This window comes from Pecten maximus, chromosome 5 (genome assembly GCF_902652985.1).
Source record: "Pecten maximus chromosome 5, xPecMax1.1, whole genome shotgun sequence".
NCBI lineage: Eukaryota > Metazoa > Mollusca > Bivalvia > Pectinida > Pectinidae > Pecten > Pecten maximus.
Window position 1 is genome coordinate 36,667,441 of NC_047019.1, and position 26,309 is coordinate 36,693,749.

Here is a 26,309-nt window from a genome sequence, read left to right on the forward strand (position 1 = left end):
GTAAATGTACATATAGTCTATCGATTTCAAAAAGCAGTTTTAACCACCAAAATGGTGCAGTTGAAGAAAAGAAAATGACGATTATATAACCGCATGACATCTCGACCCCGTATGTAAATGAGGAATCTGGACAGGCAGAAAAAACATTTTGCAAAGTGGTGTTTCGGCGCTGTTTTCAAGGATTATTGTGTTTTGGATGTTAAACTTTTTAGTGAGTGACACGGTAGATTAAAGATGTTTCTTGGTGACGGTCGAATATGCATTTTGTAGTATACATGTACGTCGTGTTAGTTTGAATAAATGTGTTTTTTAGTCGATTGAAGTGAGGTGGGGTACCATTTGGTTCGAGGCGCAATCATCGACCTTGTAGTTTTCACAGTAAACCGACTCCTGCCAAATCAGTTTTTGGAATTAACGTGTTATATGCATGTAATCGCCTGTGTTCGGGTGAGGTGACCTAACAATCATTATTTGTATTTCCGCATAATGCTCGTTAAGGAATTATGTAATGTTCCTTATATAATCTTGGTAAAACGGAAATGCTAATTGTTTGTCCAGATTGATGTGCGCTGTTTTGACGTACTGCACAGAGAAGATGATGAAGATGGCATAATCAGCAGTTTACCGTGTACTTTATCATGCCAGAAGATATCTACTCAAATCATGGTGCACTACATGATCGTAAAGCCTCGCGATTTTATTGTAGACTAGGCACATGTCTCATTAATCGAATGCGACTTTTTATACTGCGTATGAATTCACGCTTTGTCTCTTCCTGTTTACATCGATGTTAAACTTCGTTAAAATGTAGTTCAACTAATTCGGGTGTTCTGAATGTGTATTACATGACGTCTCAACAACAGATTAACAGTCTGGACAGCGGCCGTGACTTGTCATATCTGGTTTCCATACACATGAACCGACCAACCGAACACGACAGTTTCGAGAATCAAAATATGATGAGACGTGGGACCTACTGCTAATGTCGGTACTAAAGTTAACAATACATTACAATACGAATAGATAAAAATATACACACATTTTGAAACGTGTAGGTAATCTATTGTGGGAATGTGTCGTAAGCAGTGTTTTATCAATCAGTGAGAGGATCTTATAAATATACTGTCTAGGACATTATTATTCTAATTTTGTTGATAACAAACTCACAATTTACAACATTAGAAAACATAACATTTTATTTTCAGAATTGTCTAGTACATTTGTAATCACAAGCATTAATACGTCTTCATGTTTTAATAAATATATATTAGTAAAAAGTACTTTCTTACAATACAGGTCGTCCACAACTGTTCTTAAATAATAACGATATAGCACATATAAACACTGTTGTGACGTCATACGTACGTGACGTTACTGTCTCGTTATCAGTACACATATACAACACTCTTGTGACGTCATAATACATTGCCTTACTGTCTTGTTATCAGTAATACAAATATACAACATTGTTGTGACGTCATACATACATGGCGTTACTGTCGCATTATCAGTAATACATATATTCAACAATGTTCTGACACCATACATACATGGCGTTACTATTTCGTTATCAACAATACATGCTAGCACCAATCTACCATATAAAGAGAAGAGGTAGTGAACATACAGCACGCTTCTCTATACTTCATAAATAATTATAGATAAATAAATTTGGGTTGAAGAAATTTTGAATTAGATCGTTTACATATAAACATATATATCTATATATATATTTATGAAATCATATGAACGAGTACAATGTCACACGAACACTTGTTGTATACCATCTCTGTACAGTTTATGGAGACATGACACCATCAATCTAATGAAATATATACCCAACATTAAATTCTGTATCACCCATTACATAGAGGTATAAAGGAATAAAATTGGAATTGCCATACACATGTCTCAAGGTCAAATAGTCGTCGACCTGATTTTGAGTAGATTGTCTTTGCCATACTCTGACAAGCACACACAATAGTCTCGAAGATAAAACAAGTTGTGTTAATAAGTCATAATGCATAATGATAAAGCAGGACAACATACTTCGCGGTTTGTACCATCAACACGTTTTAGAGAACAATATAAGTTTAACCAAGAGAAATAAGACAATCATACATCTGATGACAATCAAGTTATCTAAAGAATATTGATGGTAACTTTCTGTATTGGTATATATAAAACAGAAAGTGAAATGTAACCAAATATTAACAAACTTTCGATATTAAAACTCTTCATTAGATTTAAGATCATTGCTTAATTCCAGTCGGATGTGTCCAAATTCACCTGGAAGGTACCATCTTTCGGGTTCCTGCGCTAGTAACACACCAAGGTTCAAGAAAGGGAAGGTTATTCGGCAAAACGTTACAGGGTATGTATACGTTGTTTGTGAATCCCCTCTAAACCTCATATATTATGTCAGTATTCAGTACTATGTATATCTTTCTTAATTGTTGAGGAGACATGTATAATTGGAATGTGGTCTGTTTAGATAGCACAATGTATAAATGTTACGTAACTATGTAATATACTCTCCTAGCTACCGTATATTTTTATACCTATTATACCTCATATATGTCTATAACAGTGCCTGTGATTAGTCGAAACGTATTACGTTACCGGGAAGTAAAACATCATATCTTCCTGGAGCGCGAGCCCCCATGGCGACCCTCTCTCTGAATCTCAAAAGAAGTGTCGTACTTGTCAGTTTCGTTTTGTAAAATACAGCATGGTTCCTTCAAAATCTGTCAAAGTTTGAAATCGAATGGAATTAAAAATTTGTGATTTAATTAAAAAGCGTATTTAATCTGTTGATAGAATATGACTTATACTTGTTTTATACGATATAAGAAACAATTTATGGCTCTCTTGAACTCAGCAGTCATATTCTCCTCTGGCTTTACCCTGGGTGAATATGACTACTTCAGGTACTTACCACGGCCATGAATGTATAAGCCTAGTCACCGTATATCATGCTATTCTTATACATCGGACCAGTAGCATTATTATGACTTTAATTACAGACCACTGGCAAATTTAAAACGAAAAGACAGCAGTGATCCTAATGATGTTTTGCTTTAGAGTATATTTTGTAAGGCTGGAAAAAATGGCGAGAGCAAAAACAAATAAGTCTAAAATCCTATCAATTGGGGTCACATGTATTGTGTAGCAGACGTATGTCCAAGTGGAAAGGGAGACAACTCTATTGGTCGTATAGATATGTGTCTCTGTTCTTACCTGAATTTTGTTGCAGGAAGAAATGCTCGTGAATAGTGTTACTTGAAATAGATAAACAAAAAATTAAAACCACTGCAGCTTAGATGAAAACTTGATATCTAAAGGTTGTTATTTGATGAGGACTATATTTCCTACTGAGAAAAGATAATAAAGACATCCTTAAATCATAAATACAGAAAAAAAATCGATTTGAAACTAAAGTCAATACAATCAAATATATGTCAACATCTTAAGGTCTGAGTGTCACTTGAGGTTTATGTAGTCACGTGAGAAATCATGACTTCTAATTTGATTTCACCTATACGTTTTATTTATCTATGCTGAAGGCAAATATTCAGCAATACCTTCTGAGATGGATGGATGCAGAAAGTACATATAATGTATTTGTATTCAAACGGTAACTGTGCAATAAGGCATGTGGACAATGATTGCTGTGACGCAACCCTGAGCTGTACATGTGGTTCTCAATACTCAATTTCAACATCATCACAATCTTATAAATGTCCTCTTATTTGTTTTTTCCATTTCTGAACAGTATCTGTACCACGTATCATATCGGCTGCCTTTTCTGCAATCATAATCGACGGGGCGTTTGTATTACCGGACGGCATGTTCCGTATAATAGAAGCGTCTACTACACGTAGGCCTTTGATACCTTTTACCCTGAAACAAAGTGTTCAGATCAAATTCACTAGCAGTATATATGATAGATAATGATCATATGTTACTTATCATCACGAGTTCAAGCTATGATGAATGACGAGTCCCATCGAGTTTCATAAATTCCTTGCGGAATGAAAAACAAGACGTTTCTTCATTTATGACATAGGAATTATACGGTGGTTGAGAAGGGACATTAACAAAAATAGTGCGTACGAACGAATTATTATTGTATCGGAAGGCACTATCCACCCGCAGTATGCTTTTACCTTGTTCTCACGCAATAATATTGCGTTGTACGTAATGATATTCTTTTTATCATGTCCGTTCCCACCAACCGTACACATATACGTTGCTGCATCATGTATTATGACTGAATGTTGTGTTTTTAGTATGCCGTGTTGTCGTTTTCGTCAATTTCAGATTCATAATTACTTGTGAACAATAAGAAGCTATCATTTGGATTAGAAATACTGGTTTCGCGACTGTTTTTTTTTTTTTTTTACATATATTAATGACAATATGACTACGGATGTGTCCTCTTTAAACATTGACGTGTATTGACAAATAGCCTGTATACTTTACCTAAGTTGAGGGTCAACCACAGCTGTCCGGTCATCTGCCCTACCCATCCGACAAGTACCGGTCGGATGGTAGACTGTAGTGGCCATCTGCCGTATAAAGCATGTCCAGAAATCGTCTGACCTGAACACATGCTGTTTACAAAGGTTATACATTGGAATCGAAGGGTCAAGAGAAGCCCCTATCGCCTTCATAGACTTAGTATCAAGAAGCCGCTCAACGGAACGTATACCTGTAACAGTCAGAAAATAACTTCGTTAAGACTTATAATTTACATGCTAGAAAAGCATACTTTCACACAATGCTTACTACAGCTATGTTACAATGTGCAATTGCCGTAGGACATATTCACACTGTAAAGCTGTATTTCAAGTTTTCACGTATTTATCGTTAAAGCCATTTTCAATGATGGTAACAATACAGTTATTTTTATTTTATTTATCAAAAGTTTGATGGATGCAAAATATAAATGATAATGACATTCTCATGTTAGATTACAGTTTAGAGTAAAGTTGTCATTTCCCGCGAGCCAGAGCTATATCATAGTTTCTTCGTTGACGCGTATATAAAGTTAATTAACAAGTTCTTGCAATAACCTCTGACCTTTAAGGAAGGTTTTGATATCCTCCGGGTGTTGTAGGTACTGGGGATCAATGGCTGGGTATTGAAGGGGATCCTTGCTTTTTAACCGAATAGTACCTTTGCTGTTTGGGTGTAAGACAACGGGTAGTATCGCAAAGCTACTTGGTTTCAAAGGTGTAGAGAATACAAGCTTTCTTGCCTGAAACAGAAATAAGAAAGCCTTGGAACACAACCACCATTCCAAAAGTCATGTTGATTTCCTTAACTGACAAAGGTGAGGATGTAATCAAAGCATTATCATTCAAATATCAAGGATACACTATAAAACTATCGGTACTTTTTCAGTTCAATTAACAATCTGAAATATGGATGTTATTTTTACATGCAACTTGAGTTCAACGATCGCAATATAATACATGTTGAAGATACAAACAATGGCGAGAGGAAAATAGTTTATTATAAATTGGAGATATTTTTTTTTGATTCGCACATTCAACATTTTCTTAATTGTTCATCTTTGAAATACATGTTATATAAATTATGATGAAATCAAACCTTTTCATTCAAATTCATATTTTCAAACGATATTTCATTTTCTGTGAAAGCATGAACACTGTTCAGATGAAACTGGATGTCGGGAGGACCGCCATTATCGGATGTGATATTACTGTCTTTATACAGAAATGCCGAACTTTCAATACCCGTAGTGGCAAAAGCACCTGTAATATTCAAGAAAACAAATCAATTCGATTACTTTTTTCTCATACCATATATTAGTGGGGAAATATCAAATTTGTTTAAGGCCTAGATATCCTGACAATTTAAAATCCTTTCGAAAAATAGCAACGGTTTAGAACACACACACGCAGGTACTTAGTTTTCGTAGTATTATTAGGAAATTGGTTAGGTATTCTTAATCAAAACATTGATTTAGTTCTAGTTTCACTCCTAATAGCTGCTTACAGAATTGTCCAAAAAGGAACAAAGTATTATAATGCAGCTAATTATTCCAACTCGCAATGCAGTTTCTTCTGAATGAATTTCTCTACATCGTTCAGGAGTTATTTAGCTTTGTAATCAATGGAAGGGAAATAACCCTAAGAAAGTTTAAGGAACGTTTTGTTGGAAGTATCCACTTTAGAGTCGTCATCCATGAAGTACCGACCATTCGCCAACTTAGAAATTAAATCCGAGCTGAGGATCGATCTGTATCGTGTGATTTTTTAACTGACGGGATATGTAATCGGGATCTTTAAACAGTTCAGGATTCGTTCGAGGCGTTACCTTAAGTGCGTGGTCTGGATTTAACATGTAATTTAGGAAGTGAATGATTTGAATAGAGGTAGAGAGATTAATCAAAATGTCCATGTCTATTTTGGAATTGGGTTTATATTTTATAACAAGTTTAAACTTTCATATTATTTTAAATAATTTATCATACTGCTTATCACAACTGAACGATATTCACATAACGATATTACACATTACTATGATATTTGAAAATGTAACTGACTCAGGTAAGGCACTAGGACATCTCAAAAAGAATAAGTATTATGTGGAGGCTTCCCGAACAAAGAGCAGGTATAACCATATCAATAAGAAAGTAAAGTTAGTAAATTCCATAGGAATATCATTTTCAATATTGTAAGAAAGACAAAATATATTAGCAAGATATAGTAGAACCAAAATGAATTAAACTGCACTGTTTCGTCCTTCTGGGACTCGTCAGTAATGTCAGGGACATCATACATCGACAGTTATGTTAGGGACATCTTACAGCTGTTTCGTCCTTCTAGGACTTGACAGTGATGTTATGGACATATCATACAGCTCTCTCGTCCTTCTAGGACCCCACAGTGATGCTAGGGACATCTTACAGCTGTTTCGTCCTTCTAGAACTCGTCAGTGATGCTAGCGACATCATGCAGCTGTTTCGTCCTTCTAGAACTCGTCAGAGATGCTAGGGACGTCATACTGCTGTTTCGTCGTTCTAGAACTCGTCAGTGATGCTAGCGACATCATACAGCTGTTTCGTCCTTCTAGGACTCGACAGGGATTTTAGGGACATCATACAGCTGTTTCGTCCTTCTAGGACTCGACAGTGATGTTAGGGACATCTTACAGCTATTTCGTCCTTATAGGACTCGACAGTGATGGTAGGGACACCATACAGCTGTTTCGTCCTTCTAATACTCGACAGTGATGTTAGGGACATCTTACAGCTGTTTCGTCCTTCTAGGACTCGACAGTGATGCAATGGAATTAATACTAGGAGACGACGGGCAAACAGGTCGACAGAAATGTCAGAACTTGGATTGGGATGGACAGTTTCAATATTTTATAACGAACGTCACGTACATGATTCGTGAGTAACCTTCGATATCATAGACAACCTGAAATGCTATCAGAAAAAATGGAATATGCCATTTTTATCTCTCAACAACATCGCAATTTTAATACGCATGTTAAAGAACATTTACACCCTATGTTACAAGTATTCAAACCGATAAAAAGGTAAAAGAATTGAATATTTACCAATCAATTTCTATTAGGATAAAAGAGCTATGGTACCCAGTCTAAGGAATATTGTTATAGTGTCCGTACCTTTACGATGTAGGGCATAGTCTGACAGTGTCCACACGTTGAGCAAGTTTTCACTTGATAATGGCATAGTGGTGTTAGTAAGGACCTGCACGAGCAGCATCAAATGGTCCTGTAGGTTATCTCCAACGGGCAAGTCTGCTTTCACATCAATCTGAAAGTATACAAAATAGTGTAGCACCTGTTCGCACTTTGTATAATTGTATTCACTATATATAGATTTGATACGGATAAAACGTATTTAAATAATTTAGAAAATACTGTATCCTTTTTTTTAACCTGAGCTTTAATCTGCATTCTATTGATTTTCTCCCCATCCCGTACCGGATGTTTTTAATATCACACTATGCTTACAACCTCAACCTCCTGCATATAGCAATATTCTTTCGAATGAGGGCCCAAACTGTCACACCTTCGTCAACTCATCGGGAACTGTATTATGTGCAGTAAAATTAAATTCCATTATAAATCGTAAAGAGCCAATGCACATTAAAGATTGTACATTATACTACCGAAGTACATAATGATACCTTGTACAGTATGTACCTGCTTAATTCTGATTGGACAGCCAATTAAACGTATTGTTTTTTCTGTACATGTATATATCAATATACTTATGGGCATTCCGGAATGTTAACATTAACAAGACAGGTACATTGCTAGAAATTTTATGCAATTAGTTTGAGATGAATTTGTGAAAATTATCTTCTACTTCTTGGCGTCGTATTAGTTAGTCTAATTAAATACTGCTGATATACTACTGTTGATTTCACATTATGATATTAGAACATTCTTTACAATAATGTTCCAGTTGTGTACACGAAATGTAAAAGCAATCTTACGTTCATGGCTTTCAGATGATCACGTGGTCCCACCCCTGACAGCATCAGTAGCTGTGGAGAGTTGACCGTTCCACCGGAAAGGATGACTTCCTTCCTGGCACGGACTGTTACAGACCGCTCGTCCCTCATTAACACCACCCCCTCCGCACGGCCGTCCTCGATCAGGACCTGGCAAAGAGCACCAGAGTTGTACTGACCTCTTAAAGATCAGGAGAGACAAGTAGAGAAGGCATAAAGAAATGTTCATAAGTAGTTCAGATTAATATTAAAACTGGTTAAATTAGCTACGTTTTACTTTATAGTCCTTAGTTTTCATGAGTTTGGCCATATTAGCACGGTCTTTACTTCAAATTTGACAACATTTATTTATTGCGTTGATGTTATAAGTCGAGATAAAAATTAATCTATTAATCTATTGATTAATTATGTTTTGTGTAACGATTTTTCTGTATATTCATGAATATAACATTCCATAAAACGACTATTGAATGTAGGACTATATTTTGATTATTCTTGATTTGTCATAACAACTTTAGATTGAAATACCTTATGTAATATTAATGAGTTCTTATTTTGCTTTTATTTCAAATTCCCTTATCAATTTTCCTTTTCTTTGAAAATCTATATATACAAAAATATGGACGCATATGTATTAAAAGACTAAATCAAACCCTATTTTGTAAGTCAGTCACCTTGACACAGGTCTACTTGACATATATTTTCAAACACTCAATACCTACATGTACATCAAATGTTCATGTACGTCAACCCTTGTCAGAAAGCTAACACGTTTTTAACATGTCATCGAATACAAAATATACTTAATTGGTAATCAATATCTAATATAAAAAAATGAAAATATACGAAGCACTAAATTACAAGTCAAACATTTAAACGGTACTCCGACACACCAGCTGATCACGTAGGTTTTTACAACCTCACTGTGGATTTAGTTAAGGTATTATGTGAACTGCGTGTACTTGCTATATCACCCGACACGAGTTTAACATCTACCTTAGTCACCAAACTGTTCACTCCGACATGTAGGTTTTCGCGACTCATTGCGGACAGAAGGAAGGCGTTGTATGTGGAACTTCTCTGTCCATCTCGAACAGTGGCCTGCATTCTACAAAATCCTGTAAGTCAATCACCAAGTATTTCTCTACATCATTTTCAAACGTAGACGAATTTACTAATAAATACTAATCAAATATAGTTGTTTCTCTGTTGCTGGTTCAATATATGCCTCAAAGTTATGAAAAAATCGAAATGCACCGTCTCGAGTAAACAAAAAGCAATTCGAACGAAGCGAATTTCAATAAAGAAGAAAACAAGCTTTTTTCGCAAAATTATACAAAAGTTTGACCAAATAATACTTTAGAATTATAATTCAACGTGAAGTTTGATTACCGATTTGGTCTGGGCCGTGACAGTCCCTAGATTTGAAGCCTATCTCTTGCCCTGCTTGTAGGAATACATTGGGCAGGTTTGTATGCCTCGTGTGCGACACGCCCAACTCCCCTCCGGTACTGTGGAACGCTACACGGGAATAGGAATATATATATCATTATATATATAATATACATACAAACATTGTCCTAATATTTTGAAGCTAGGGAAATAAACATTTGTCATTTTCAACAATGTCCGTCTTATCTTTTAAAGAAATTTTAATCATTACAAGGAACAGTTTTTACACGACTGCTCACGATTATTTCCTGTCTAAGTAATTTGATTGTCTAGCTATGCTGTTAGTATCTGTATCAAGGTTAGCATGTAAATGAAACTTTAATTATTAAAATTAATCAAAACACTGGCATATCCAATGCCTATAACATCATTTACTAAAAACTTTATCCTTAAAGATTCAATAATTTCCGTATGATTTTTACTGAAGTTGATAAAGTAACATTGCGAGGTGCTGATGTTTGCTCGCTAAGGCTAGAACATTTTAAAAATTTAAGATTCGTTTAAAAAACCTAATATAAAGATCCTATATGTATTCCATTTCAAAGTGGAAAAATTTGTATAATTTAACGATTTCATTTCAAAATGGACTCATTGAATCGGCCGCTTAAAGATATTATCTATGAAATAATGATGTTTCCCAATCACCGATACGTAATTATATAAAATGTTGTCGGATGATCTAATGGTAGTAGTCTCTGGTTAGTTGTTCAAAAGGTGATTGGGATAATCACAATTTAACAACCATTTTAAAATCCCGATAAAATCATTTCCGGTAAAACTACCCTGACAAAATTTCATTAACCTATAACACTCGACAGTCTCTCCCTACCTACTTATTTTCAGGAATACATACAGTGAGGTTCTGAAGTAAAGGAGAAATGAGATTTTTACTAATCAAGTGATAAAGCTAATCATCCTTTGAGCAACTGGGCTCAGGTGTAAACGACGAGATATTTAGGTTTGTTGAGGTGTCAATATGACGTCAGCAGCAACCATGTTTCGAAAACTTATTCCCACAATAATGGCTACATCGGAATTTATGGGCGAAAGTGAATGCTTAATGCTATTCGTTACTTCATTGAATTAAACACTGCTCTAGAGTATCATCAGTGCTCTAAAGCACGGCTTAACACCAATGAAATTACTCTCTGTATTGTCGGAGTCTAATGAACAAAGTCGAATCGCGGTAATGGGTTTCTATGAAAGCAATATCGCTAACACATAATATGCTGCCAGTGGTAGAAGGAAGACACTATGTACGTTTGTTATAATTGAGGTATTATTAAAAAACAACAAAAAGCATAGGATTAAAATATGTTTGAAAGAAACGTATTTGGACGTTCGGACAAGAATTATCAATTTTAGACCATGCTGCTTCACTCACTATCTTATATTTACCTGAATCTTTAAGTTCATCTGATAGTACATCCTCTGATTTAAGGAAATATGGGAGGACATCTTCGTAGCTCCATCCCTCACAACCTTCCCTAGCCCAGCTGTCGTAGTCATGGCGGCTACCTCGCATATACACCATCATGTTTATAGAACTGCATCCTCCCAAGACTTTTCCACGAGGCCAGCGGCTTCTCTAGGGTAGGTCACACAATGTTTTATATATAATAGAAATTGGGTTGTATCGCCTTTCACACAATATATACTTATATTTTCATCTATATTGTTATGTATATAATGATCCTTGAAAGTAGAAAAAACAAGATCGGGTATTTCAAAAATCTAGCTTCTTCTTGATCACTGCCATGCGGATCTTAGTTATGTCACTTCCTCAGAATGAGAAGCAAGGTGGTGACAATGGAACCAATAGATACAGTGTTTAACTTCCAGTTCATCATCAAACCCCATGTTCCGTATGATGTTCCGTATATGGGGTCACGATGTGGCATTGCGCATAGGGTCTGCACCATAAACATATTCACATCATGTTGAGTTAATAAAATAAACAAAGCGTGAATATCAATATGGAGGCCGGATTCAGTTTTTGATGTAGTTTAATACCGTACTTTAATGTCTTCGGACTTAGGTTTTATATGAGTTTGGTTTTAAAGGCTTACAAACTAAGATATGTATACACATAAAGCCCAACAAAAAGGATGTATCAGAAGAATTAAGAGATGCGACCGCAGTGTAAAATATCGCTGTGCATGTTAGTACATATACCATCTACATGCTTACAAACCAAGATATTTATATTATATGGTAATTCTCCGGTATACAATACAAGGTTGCCATCATGCACCAACACTCTATCTTTGGGGATATACAATTACAAAATGTATGTGAAACCAAATAGTGCAGTAATGACCCCACGCATAACATCGCCGCCGCGACACATACAAATCGGGCGTTCAAAGGATATATAAAAAGACGTTTTAAGTGATGGAATTAACAATACAAAAAATCAAATTCGTTCCATTAATAACGTTTCCCATAACAATAAGTAACCTTATTTGCTGTCTTGGAAATGCTCTTGTATGATGTTTTATATGATTCACAAAGTGGTGTTGAAATGTCTGGGAAAATAAACAAGCTGATGTATATATCTAGAGATACCTTCCATTCCCATTGGTTTCATACATTTACTGTTTTTGCTAAAATGTAAAATGAGAATCATGAGAGCAATGAAAGAAAATGTCTCGATATTTTCGTTACAACCTATTGCCAATTCATCTAAAGGTGAGATGGGAGGTCTATGCCAGGATCTTTGCTACTCTACTACTATCAGCCTCAGAAAACAAGAACAATTCGGCTACGAGAGGATGCATAGCCTGTTGTCATGGTGCGAAAATAGTCTATCAGAGTATGTGATCATCAACAGAAATTCAATAATTCTCATGTTTTCATCATCAACATACATTTTCATTTTTAGCTTTGTTAAACAATCCGTATATTTTGGATGAAAGATCTCTGACCACAAGAAAATGAATGTAGTCTCTATGGTAAGGTGCGTTGTATTGTAAAGAGCGAAAAACATCAATCATTATGACGAAAAAGACTTAACAAGAAATATCTTTAAAAAAGATAAACGACATAGTTTTAATGCTGCTCAGTGGTGAAATAAATTAACGAACTAAATTAAATGCGTTTCAGCACTGATAACAAAATTATATAAGTTTGAATCATTTTTGGTGATAATAAGACTGCCTTTGCCTTTGAATCAGGAATATAATTTTATTGATTCAGCTTGCATATTTCAATCTTAACTATGTTTCGTTTTTAACTGCATATCTGCATTTTGCATTTACCGCTACATTGACCAATCACATACTTCATATTGACCAGTAACGCCACCTGTCGCGTCATATCCGGGGCCAAAAGAATAGTATACGGCTATGCCGAAAAAAGAAGAAATGCTGTTTACAGGCGATGGTTCAGTTATTTCATTTTTGTTTTCCATAGACACAACGACAAACCCATCATATAGACTGTTAATTGTGGTTTTCGATCAAGTATTTGCTGATAGGCTAAAATAATATTGGTGTATGCTCTGTGTTAGCAAGAACGAGTAGAGAAGCCAAAGTTACAATTCAGCTTCAATAAAAACGCATACCTGTTCCTTCATAGCAAAAGCCGCATATTTTTGGGGCTCTGTGATGTAGTCCCAGTCCACGCTGGACTTCTGTAATAGAGCACTTGCCAGTGGTATGTTGATGAACCAATTGTTCTCTCCAGTATCCCCAGCCTCAAGAAGCAGCACGCTACTTCCACTATCCTCAGACAGTCGAGTAGCCAACACGGCCCCAGAAGATCCACCTCCCACTACAAACAGACGATCAATACTTAACTAGACGTGATGTAATTAAAAATTCATATTATAATCTGAGTGGTCAGCTTGTCTAAGTATTCCGGTATGGACAGGGGTACCCAAAGGCTCGCACGTTTACAAGGGTATATGATGACGAGTACTATTTCGTGACCCAGACGGGCTACATGTGCTTACATGTAATATCCCATTTAACCCTTTCGGTAGTCACATTGTATACATGTTGACATGACGTTTTGCCAGCCTGATTATTCTTACATCTAAATATGTACGCTATAATAGCATTGGATTGTTAATATTAAATCATTAAAGTTGTAAAACCAAATACATGTTTGAATGTGATTTGTGTTGTTATACATAGAAATGTCTGTCTAAATCTAGAGAGTGTGATTCTATGAGAGGATAATAATTAACTCATTCGATATCAGAATATGTGGAGGACACCATCGGGGTATGTAGTTTGATAAAATAACAGAGAATACCGTAAAGGGGCGAATGGTGAAAACAAAATACAAATTAGCATGAAAAGTACAGGAAGAACGAGACCAGGTGTTTTGGAAGAGTTAGCCACCCACCATATGAATATTGGTCATCAGGGCTAGGCCACACATTCCCAAAAGCAGAACTACGATGGTGACAACGGAACCGACATATCAACAAAGATTGAACACGTCTCGTCTGACTTCATATCCCACAACGTTACCGACATATCCACAAACATTACACACCTCTGACTTCATATCGCATAATATATAAATGTTTAAATGTGTTGGCGATGTCGACCATAGAACTTTCCTGTGGTTTTCATTAACCAGACTTTTCCGCCAGAAGTCGGCATCATTTCTACCGCCAACAGCCTGATTATATATAATATCCTGACAGGAAATGGCAGCGTTTACTCTGTCAAAAGTTACTTGTAGGTTCCGACGTAGATACCAAAGTCACAACCGTCTCACTAAAACAACTGTACAGAGGTGATGCTCAACACGGTCACCGTATTGTTAACAGACGTTTGCTTTACACCGAGGGACTGCAGTGTTAATTATTAGGGCAAACCATTGAGACATTACAGATAGTATAACGAGGCTGGCATCGTATTGTTAACTGACTTTCCACCGAGGGACTGCAGTGTTAATTATAAGGGCAAACCATTGAGACATTACAGATAGTATAACGAGGCTGGCATCGTATTGTTAGCTGGCTTTACACCGAGGGACTGCAGTATTAATTATAAGGGCAAACCATTGAGACATTACAGATAGTATAACGAGGCTGGCATCGTATTGTTAACTGGCATTTCCTTTACACCGAGGGACTGCCGTGTTAATTATAAGGCCAAACCATTGAGACATTACAGATAGTATAACGAGGCTGGCATCATATTGTTAACTGGCTTTACACCGAGGGACTGCCGTGTTAATTATTAGGGCAAACCATTGAGACATTACAGATAGTATAACGAGGCTGGCATCGTATTGTTAACTGACTTTCCACCGAGGGACTGCAGTGTTAATTATAAGGGCAAACCATTGAGACATTACAGATAGTATAACGAGGCTGGCATCGTATTGTTAGCTGGCTTTACACCGAGGGACTGCAGTATTAATTATAAGGGCAAACCATTGAGACATTACAGATAGTATAACGAGGCTGGCATCGTATTGTTAACTGGCATTTCCTTTACACCGAGGGACTGCCGTGTTAATTATAAGGCCAAACCATTGAGACATTACAGATAGTATAACGAGGCTGGCATCATATTGTTAACTGGCTTTACACCGAGGGACTGCCGTGTTAATTGTAAGGGCAAACCATTGAGACATTACAGATAGTATAACGAGGCTAAAAATCTCGACTGGCCATTGCTATGAGGTGTAAACGAACAATGTCATGCATATAGAAAATAATCAAGTGATGTTTCAATAAACTTTTCCCTACTACATATTGTCAGTATACAGAGTGGTACCAAAGTAATATGTAACACTACAGTAAGTGTTGTTGAGTATCGTTCCAGAATCTATGATTGCTTTAAATAGTAAAAGAAAATAAAATTTTTCAATAACAAGGTCAAAATATTACACGAAATAATCAGCTCGAAACTTTACGGGACATGACACTGAACACTCGATAAATCACTCTCAGCTCTATCATACCAGTTGTAAGCTCAGGTTATCATTGACTTATAGTTCATACCATCAATATGATTTGTCACGTCATTCCATGTAAATCGGATGTATTACAGCATATAGATTACACTTCGAGGAATAAGATAAATACCAGATTAATCAGATTTTAACAAAGAGCTATACTGTATTGATTATTATCTAAAGGGTATTTGACTACTGATCATACGACTAAAAGCTATTTGACTATGACTACCCGATATTTGACTACATGCCATAAGACTACCCTTTATTTGACTGCTGGTCATATGACTACACGTTATTTGACTACAGATTATGTGACTGCACGTTATTTGACTATTGGTCATAAGACTACCCATTATTTGACTACTGTTATATGACAACATGTTATTTGGCTACAGGTCATACGACTACCCGTATTTGATTGTCGGGTATTTGATTACCGGTTATTAACATTGGCCGATAGCGGATAGTGAAGACGTTTGCACATAAATATGTAACATACGATGGTCGACAGCGGACAGTCAAAACAGCGCTTTACTTACAACTTTTTGTGCATAAACATTTAAAACAATTTAGTACAAACAGCTGTATAGTGACGTTTTTTTGTACATATTGCAGCTAAAATAATCATGTACAAAAATATTGTTTCTTACAATTTTTTTTACCAAATTGTTAAAACATAATTAAGTACAAACCGCTGCGAGTAACAACATTATCTTTACATTCAAATCATTTGATTGACTAAGAGCTTTACAGCTCATCAGTTCATATAACATACAATGCCAGTATCAATATCTATAGAGAATGGATAAATCCGTTAACAAATTCAGACATTATATCTCGTTCTTTCTTTATTGTATGGCTTCATATACATATTTACATATTACACACACCTGTTAGGTACAAAAGGTGTGTCAACATCCCCATTACACCACTATCCCGTTACTAGGTAATCAATACTCTCGAGAAGGAAGCGAGATTCAACCGCGACTGGTGTTGGTGCACTAACTAAATGTATGATTTAATTCATTGTGAATAACTCTATCGTAGATGTGCTCGGAAACAAAGCAGGGCTATATTAATATAACTGAGGATCATTAATCTTCGTTCATTAAAGCTAAGATTGTTTTTTGTATATGCAACGTGTAATGTATACATAAAATTGCGAATTATGAGTAAATCAAATAACTACTGTCTTCCTCTTATACTTGGCCCTAAATGACCCTAGTTGTCGATGGGCCGTAAAACATAAACAAACAAACTTCCTCTTATATGTTTAAAGTTTTGCATACTAATTTAAGTCCGTCTACGTGATGTAGACAGTAACAATTGTGTGCATTTATGTCAGATTTCTGGCGCAATAGTGAGTAAAATGTCACTATAGATGACATTTGACCTTGGGCGCCGGATCTTTTATGTGGTGTCTATTGATGAGGATATCAAACTTAGTCCAGTTTGTTTTACTCCAAACCTTAAATTCCTCGCCGCTGTTGGCGAAATATGGATGATATGTCAGCAACATTAAGCATCTCTATTCTAAGTAACGACATGCTTTCTACATAATTGATTTAGTTGCAATATGTACAAGGAAGCAGTCAATAACAGCTGTTTGTACAAAGCGTTGTAACATATTAATGTACATGTACAAAATGTCGTGAGTCTAGCAATGTTTTGACAGTCCGCTGTCGACCATCGTATTTGACTACTGGTCACAGGACACCCAGTTATTTGATTTCTGTCATTTGACTTATCTGTTCATAATATAACACATTACCTGGAAATAGAAGGTATTGAATCAAAGAAAGGAGTGTATACAGTGTATTAAAAGTGAAAATATATACTGATGTTGGTGTTTTTACAAAACACGGTTTAAACAAACATCATTTAATCACCTGAATTCAGCATTACTTTCATAAAGCATTTTTTTCAACAAGATATATTTCATATCTCAATACACAATTAAAAACGACCAGAAAAGAATCAATGAAACAAATTTAAATATGTGAAACGTAACAAAGATTCAGAACTACATACAAATTAAAATATGTGAAACGTAACAAAGATTCAGAACTACATACAAATTAAAATATGTAAAACGTAACAAAGACTCGGAAGTACATTCAGAAAAAAAAATCTCAAATACAAAGTAGTTTGATTGAATGCATTATATACTAGTACACTTACCTATGATATACTAGTACACTTACCTATGATATACTAGTACACTTACCTATGATATACTAGTACACTTACCTATGATATACTAGTACACTTACCTATGATATAGTCGTAGGTATCATTAAGGTGTTTAGTTGGCTGTGGGCCAGCGTTTTTCATAAACAACATGGCAGTGAGTACAGCTACTATCAGTATCAGTATATATGTTACACTGTTCATCCTGTGTACAGGTCAAGTGGTCTCGCTGATCCCAGACAGACTGAAATAACAATATCAAAGGGTGACTAGTAGTTCACCTACCTATTACAATTTTAAGGGTTTGGTATTCCATTAAAGTGTTGGAGTGTTGTGTTCTGATGCAATCACTTTATTTCCTTTCTTTGTGTGATGATTGTTTCTTATTGCATACTTCCCTCCTTTAGCAATGGAAAATGTGTGGGCAATAAATCACTTATTACCACACTCCATTATATATCCCCTTTCATGGCCAATACTGATTACATAACCATTTTTATATGTTGAAAAATAACTAGTTTCAGAAATTAACTCCATAATATCCTCGTGTTCATTAGGATTCCTGATGGTAGTCAATGTTGTTAGCATTGACTTTGTGTCATTATCCACAAAATCACCCATATTTTCATCCTCATCCGTCAAAACTCCAGTGTCCATTGTGGAGGTTATGTGTTATGGGTGATAATCACCTGAGACTGAGTACTTATCACTTACACAGGTAAGTTTAAAGTGTGAAGCATGCAGTCAGTCAGTTATTGCATGATTGCGGGATGTATTACCAGAAAGCCATATATAACCAAACATGTATTCACATTGTCTGTCACGACAACGAAGGGTAAGTGTGGTATATTATCTCGACACAAAAGCCTCTGAAAATCGTCAACTTTCTTTCATTTTGTCGGATACCTGAAACACAAAAAGTGATTAAAATCTTTGCGAGCTTCGAAAACGTCTATTTTCTGTGTCAGACAAAGAGTGCAAATGACCTAACTTTGGCAACCGTTCACTATTCCCTATATGAAAAAACATAGAGTCAGGTGTCAAATTGTCAAGACGCATATTCGTGCAAATAGCACTCTAGTCCTGCAGTGCAGTGCGAGGGATGGGCGAGTGTTAAACAAGTCCGTTCCTTATTTGTTGTTGAATTTGGGTAAAAAAATTGACTTAGCTTATCTGTTCCTTGCCTCTGTTCATAAATTCATCTACCCTCCTTTTCTAGATTAAAAAAAATCATTTTCCAGTTTCCTCTTCCTCTGAGTGTCCCACTCTATAAATACGCTGTTGGTTCACTGTGTTTCTTTTATTGTGTCTTCCTGATGTTCCTATACTTTGTTTTTCATTGTCTCTATATGTCGTTTTGATGTTCTATAAGCTGCTGCGCAGAATCTTGGAAATAACGCCCATGTCATCTCCGATAGTTACGTCATCCATTGGATGATCTAAAATTTGTTCTGTCGTGTTATATAGACGCATGGATGTGCTAATGTGATGATTTCGAAATGTCCTCGAAATCGTCTCAGACACCGATTTAACGTATAGTGACCATTTGTGATCTCTCTGTTGATTTTTTCCCAGTTTTTATTATTTTTCTCAGCCATGCTGCAAGGTCTGTTGGCGGAAGTTGGCAGGTACCTTCAGTATGAGAAGCTTCAGATCAAGTTCGACTTTCAGGGTTTTCATATCAAGGTGAAGGTCACTGTTACTTTGTTCGAAGGACGGTAGGGGACAAATATTGCTTTAGCAATACCAAGTATACTTGTTGATTTTCGTTTCTCTGTTACGATATCGCTGCTTCTGTCAAAAAGGATGTATATACCCCCCCCCCCCCCCCCCAACTTCTGGAGCAGTGGATGGCGTAACCTGAAGTTGCGAGACTAGTCTGTGTGTATGATTTCTATATTGAAGCAATTTAATCTTCTGATGTAAATTTTATAGGGTTTTGTCATCAACTCGGTTCCGGTACGGAGTCTGTGCCATCAGTCTGGTTCAGGTGAGAGGGTAAGGTTGTCTACTTCCAAGACAACGTCAATATCATCTTGTCCTAGTGTGGAATGACACTCCAGATGCTCTGCAAATAGTTTAGCAAAACACGTGATATATTATGACCCCTTTTAAACAACCAATCAGTGACGAAATAGGAAAAACATCACCGTCCTCCAGCCCACTTGCAGTATTAAAGTGTAATTCGGACGATGTGTTTTGATATTTTACAGCTGACTTTAATGCTTTCTTCCATTCAGCGAATAATGGATGGTCGTCAAGGTTGCGTCATTTTCAATCTAAGTCTCCGAAAATCCTTTACATGTGATTGACCTTCAAACTTATTGTTGTTTGTTGATACAACTTCATATATTTCCGTTGTCATGGTATTACTAAAGAAGGCCTCTGATTAGTCTAATTTATTACTCCATTGTCTAAGAGATTGCGTAATTGGCAACGATGGATGTATCCCATTTATGATAACATCCGTTGTTACAATGGTGCCTCACGATCAGTATAATCGGTAAATGTCATATCAACCCTTCGTGTCCCTCTCAAAGTGGGCCACACATCGACATTAAAAACGATAGAGTTCCAGACGAAACCATACAAGGAAAATACCCTACATTTTGTACGTATAACACAGCATCTGCGCGTTGATTATGAAACCATGGATACCTTGGGTCAACAGTTTGATACGTGACGGTTTTGATACGTGTCGGCTACATATGTACATTGACATGCACATACAAATGAAACACTACCAACAACATTGCGGACTTCACACATTTTATCTTATCGAAAAGACATGTCGTTTAAAACATGTACTCTGCAATAGATCTCCATAGGGTCACAATCTGGGTCGTCAATATATAATGATCAAGGACAACTTAGCTATGTACATGTATTAACGGGCTACCTGGTGTGTTAACGTTGTAACATTACTCATACCGAGGTCGATCTCGTTTTGAGGTATCCTGCATTCGTGAATAAAAGGATCAGTCATGCCGACCGTTATGAGGAAAATTCAGATGTTATTAACTGCTTCTTGTTCAAATAATTAAAAAAGTAGTTATGTCATAGATAACATATACTTTCTAAACAAAACGCAAACAAGCACGATTTTGTTGTAATATTTTTCGTGCATAGCTGCAGTTGTTAGGCTATCACAAAATACAAAATGTTTATAAAAAAACACACACATTCAATACAAATTATAATAAAGTGTTTCAATTACCAATAGTTAGAATAGATAAATCGATAATTTTGTTTTAAGTGTTTCAAATCGATATACATAATGTATATCTGCCAGACTGAGAGTCGGTGTTTCAATGACAGTGTGATAATCGAACGATAGGCCAGTCTGGTCCGCCATTTACACCGAGGTTAGTGTATGTTTGTAAATTATGGCTAGATTTATCGGCGGGATGAAGAACAGATTAACGAGAAAGATGATTACCAATGACACAAACATACAGGCAACAATGTCAGTAGACTTGTGCAGGCGAGAAACATTTACTGGAAGAATCGTTGTCAAGGATGAAGACGATGTTGTTTAAGTGTCGTTTATGATAAAAGTTTGGACTTACGTATTACATTATATAATCCACGGATCACAAAATACCAAAGGGAAGGAATTCTAATCCAGGTCGATACACACTTGTTCCCTGGTATTAAACTGTCAGTTAAAGGTCATCGGACAATCACACACGAGGCCTACAGCACAACTCCAATGTAAATGTGCGATATACAGTATGACAGGCGGTCTAGCGATAACGGGTAGTTCGGTTTGTAGGAGGTTGTACTCTCGACAGTTTCGATGAATTCGTAACTCAATACAGAAAACTTACTTTGACAGTAAACAGGAATTTGGCATCATTACACTGGGGTTTGGCACTATTGTCAACCAACAGGTCAAGATCAGTACACAGGAATTTGGCACTATTATTAACCGACAGGTCAAGATCAGTACACAGGAATTTGGCACTCTAGTCAACTGACAGGTCTGATCGGTACACGGGGATTGGTCACTATCGTCAACCAAGTAGTCGAGATCAGTACACTATGATTCGGTACTAAAGTTAACCGGCAGGTTCAGATCAGTACACTGGATTTTGACACTATGGAAACTGACAGGAATTTAGCACTAATCGCCACCCCCACGGTCCAATACATATATATTTAAGCATTGAGCTGTTTTTGTATGGTATTTATGATCTATTTGAATGCCAGAGATTTGCAAGCAAACAACATAATGTGCGCTAGCACAATATGATTTGTTTGCTTGCAAAGCTCTGGCATTCAAATAGATCAGAAATACCATACAAAAACAGTTCAACGCTTATATTTACATTCCTTTTACTTTTTTAATTTTCTAAATGCTATAATTCATATTTGAAATTCACACTTACCGCCTTACCGACAGTCAGCATATTTTTGTCAGTCGTTGGAACAGCCGGAACATGGTCGCGTAATTTTTGGCAAACAAAATAGTACATAGAAAATTAAAAAATAAAAATAAAAAAACAACTCAATTTTGTTAATCATTTTATTATCAACGTAATGCGCAAATGGCATATTTTTTATAACAAATAATGTAGACAAAATAATTAGTCGTTAAACTTAATTATCCTGGATATTGTAGTTCCGGTTTGTGTTGTATTAATACGCTGATAAGTGTAGCGCGTGATGGATGGCATTTAAACGTACATCATTGCCAGTGCTCTCAAACAGACTATATAGTAAAAATGCCAGACAAATGTTAATATATATATATATATATATCAATCTTCATTAAGTTTCCATTTCATTTGAGATTTCACGAAACACGTTTTAACACGATATACGTAGATCATACGTTTTAACACGATATAGATAACTCATACGTTTTAACACGATATAGATAACTCACACGTTTTAACACGATATAGATAACTCATACGTTTTAACACGATATAGATAACTCATACGTTTTAACACGATATAGATAACTCACACGTTTTAACACGATATAGATAGCTCACACGTTTTAACACGATATAGATAACTCACACGTTTTAACACGATATAGATAACTCATACGTTTTAACACGATATAGATAACTCATACGTTTTAACACGATATAGATAACTCATACGTTTTAACACGATATAGATAACTCATACGTTTTAACACGATATAGATAACTCACACGTTTTTTAACACGATATAGATAACTCATACGTTTTAACACGATATAGATAACTCACACGTTTCAACACGATATAGATAACTCACACGTTTTAACACGATATAGATAACTCATACGTTTTAACACGATATAGATAACTCCTACGTTTTAACACGATATAGATAACTCATACGTTTTAACACGATATAGATAACTCACACGTTTTAACACGATATAGATAACTCACACGTTTTAACACGATATAGATAACTCACACGTTTTAACACGATATAGATAACTCACACGTTTTAACACGATATATAGGTAACTCACACGTTTAAACACAAAATAGATAACTCACACGTTTTAACACGATATAGATAACTCACATGTTTTTTAACACGATATAGATAACTCACACATTTTAACACGATATAGATAACTCACACGTTTTAACACGATATAGGTAACTCATACGTTTTAACACGATATAGATAACTCACACGTTTTAACACGATATAGATAACTCATACGTTTAAACTATCAGGTAGGTGTTTAGCAATAAAGTGATTGCGTTTAAAACTATGTATATTTTTGTTTCGTTTTTGAAGTCTCCGTTGTATAGTTTTCGTAGTTGCTGACATTTAAATATCCTCGATAACACGTTAAATATACTCCAGCCAAAGGTCGATATTATTAGGTAAGCAATGCTGTGACCATGGGGACATTTATCAAGGGATTCTACCAGCTCACTGTGTCAATGCTTAATACTAAACACATTAGCTTCCTGTTACAGAGTCGTGTTCTCAGTTGAAAGTACGGTAGCGAATAAGGGTCAATATTGTACATCTTAGACAGGATAGTATCTTGTACGTACAAGACAGATGCCCTAACGGAAGAAATAATGGACGTATTTATTTAATCATGGTACTATAGCATGTGGGATAAAGGGCGTGGGTCTATGGACGATTCCACATCAGTAATTTACAGATAAATACAATATCCTTAACGAGTGATCTGTACTTGTTAGCCTATTACTCAGTGTTGTTCATTTATCAAACACACGAGCCTTTTATTCTATCTGATATGCTTTTCGGTACAAACAAGAAAGATGAGATTATATAGATTCGTCTGATCTGTTGGAAAGTCTTCAAGTAGTTCTAGTCATTCTGATAAAGGTTAAATATGATTCAATTCCTTATCAACATGTTAATTGTGATTATTGCTGCTAAATATTTCCACCCTGTTGATAATAAGTGTCTGTATTGAAATTAAAAGCCATTAAATCTGAAAACAAGTAAGGGCATAAATATATTAAGCTAGAGGTCTTAAGTTCGAACAGTATAATTATAGTAAACCATGGACCCCAGGGTCGAACCCCAGTGTAATTTTAGTAAACCACGGGTCCTAGGATCGAGCCCCAGTGTAATTATAGTAAAACAAGGGTCCCGGGTTCGAAAAGTGTAATTATGGTTAACCATATGTTCAAGGTTCGAACAGTGTAATTATAGTAAAACCATGGTTATCAGGTTCGAACCCAAGTGTAATCAAAGTAAATCATGAAACCCGTGTTCGAACAGTGTAATTATTGCAAACCATAGGTCCCTGGTTCGAACAGTGTCATTATAGTAAACCATGGGTACCGGGTTCGAACCCCAGCTAAGATATACATGTAGTAAACACGGGGTCCCAGGTTAGAAACCCAAGTGTAATTATGTTAAACTAGGGGTCACAGGTTCGAACCCAAGCGTAGGTATATTAAACCAGGAGTCTCGGGTTCGAATCCCAGCGTAGGTATAGTAAACCAAGGGGTCTTGGTTCGAATCCCAGTGTAATCATGGTAAACTATGGGTCCCGGGTTAGAAGCCCAAGCGTTATTATAGTAAACCTGCGCTCTCTGGTTCGAACCCCAGCTTAGGTATAGTAAACCAGGGGTCTCGGGTTCCAACCCCAGCATAATTATATTTAACCATGGGTCCCGGGTTCGAACCCGAGTGGAAGCATTGACATGATAACGACGTCTATTGCAGTATCATAGTGATGCACAGTATACAAAGTGAATGCACTTAATCACTTAAACAGTTGGACATGTTTTAAATGGTATTGCTTCAGCTTAAATTTGCATGCAATACATATATGACTAGTCGAGCAGCTTACCTGAATAATACTGTATATTTGAAATTTCGTCGTGAGAAAAGTTGATGTTCCCAAAATGGCGTTTTTAAAACAAACCACTGGTAGTACTGTTAGGTAAATTCCGGTGTTTTAATTGTTCACTCAGCAAGGTCTGCCCGATTTATCTGTCACAGCCAAAACAATTGAAGATGTTTTTTTCTGCGGTTGAGCAAACGACTGGTACTGATAGATAGTACTCGGTCCAACGTCACATATGCAATCAGCTGCAATACGTTATACGAGCTAGGCAAGCAAATGGTCAACATCCATTGTTTGTAACTAAAAAAGTGTTTGGATTAACAAATGTACCGGAAACCCTTTGCGCATGCGTACATATCCACAATTCTGCTTATTTCCAGAACGACTTACCTTTACTACCGAACTATATCGATTTTTATGGGGACTGGAGATAACGACAGTCCCTGATACTGATAAAAAGTCTCTGCTGATTTCTTGTTACTGTGTCTACAGCTGTACAATGTACTTGATATATTAACACAATGGCTTCTGTTCCGCCATTCTATCCTCTCCCACGCTGCCAACAAGGTAAGTAATGAAGGATGGCGTTCAGCTGTGGACGTATCAAATATCACACTGTTATGTCACACCTCTGTCCGGTGTGGTACGTAGATACCTAAAATTACATGTCGATTTACAGACATATCGTTATGTGACTCCAGTAACACATATTGCCTTTGTTAGTTCTTCCAGAATTTACTACTCGTAAATAACCCTGATTATACAGATCACTTCATAAGTGCATTTGTGTTATTAGCTTTCCTCTCACGAGCAGAATGATCACAGAACCGAGGCTGATATCTACTGGTCATGTAACTCTATATTATAAACATCACTATATATATTCGTACATTAAATCGCAGGTTGCATA

At 36.2% G+C, this 26,309-nt stretch overlaps 1 protein-coding gene across 1 annotated transcript; it reads right to left on the reverse strand.

Annotated features, from left to right (window-relative positions):
- Window positions 1-1,174: 1,174 nt before the first annotated feature.
- Window positions 1,175-22,003, reverse strand: LOC117327926 (glucose dehydrogenase [FAD, quinone]-like). The gene is made up of 12 exons (XM_033885172.1): window positions 21,665-22,003; window positions 18,179-18,339; window positions 13,543-13,751; window positions 11,376-11,565; window positions 9,918-10,046; window positions 9,522-9,643; window positions 8,508-8,675; window positions 7,669-7,819; window positions 5,620-5,783; window positions 5,086-5,263; window positions 4,486-4,714; window positions 1,175-3,903 (listed from the first exon to the last, which is right to left on the reverse strand). The coding sequence occupies exons 2-12, from the start codon at window positions 18,297-18,299 to the stop codon at window positions 3,735-3,737; spliced, it is 1,830 nt and encodes a 609-aa protein (XP_033741063.1). The 5' UTR covers window positions 18,300-18,339; window positions 21,665-22,003; the 3' UTR covers window positions 1,175-3,734.
- Window positions 22,004-26,309: the final 4,306 nt, after the last annotated feature.

Bases quoted from the DNA above. Each gene is read 5' to 3' on its own strand.
- LOC117327926 (XM_033885172.1), bottom strand. From the start codon at position 18,299: ATGAACAGTGTAACATATATACTGATACTGATAGTAGCTGTACTCACT. The intron at 7,820-8,507 runs GTAAGATTGCTT...GTATACTTTCAG, and splicing joins ATCATCTGAAAGCCATGAAC to ATTGATGTGAAAGCAGACTT. The intron at 4,715-5,085 runs GTCAGAGGTTAT...TGACTGTTACAG, and splicing joins TATCAAAACCTTCCTTAAAG to GTATACGTTCCGTTGAGCGG.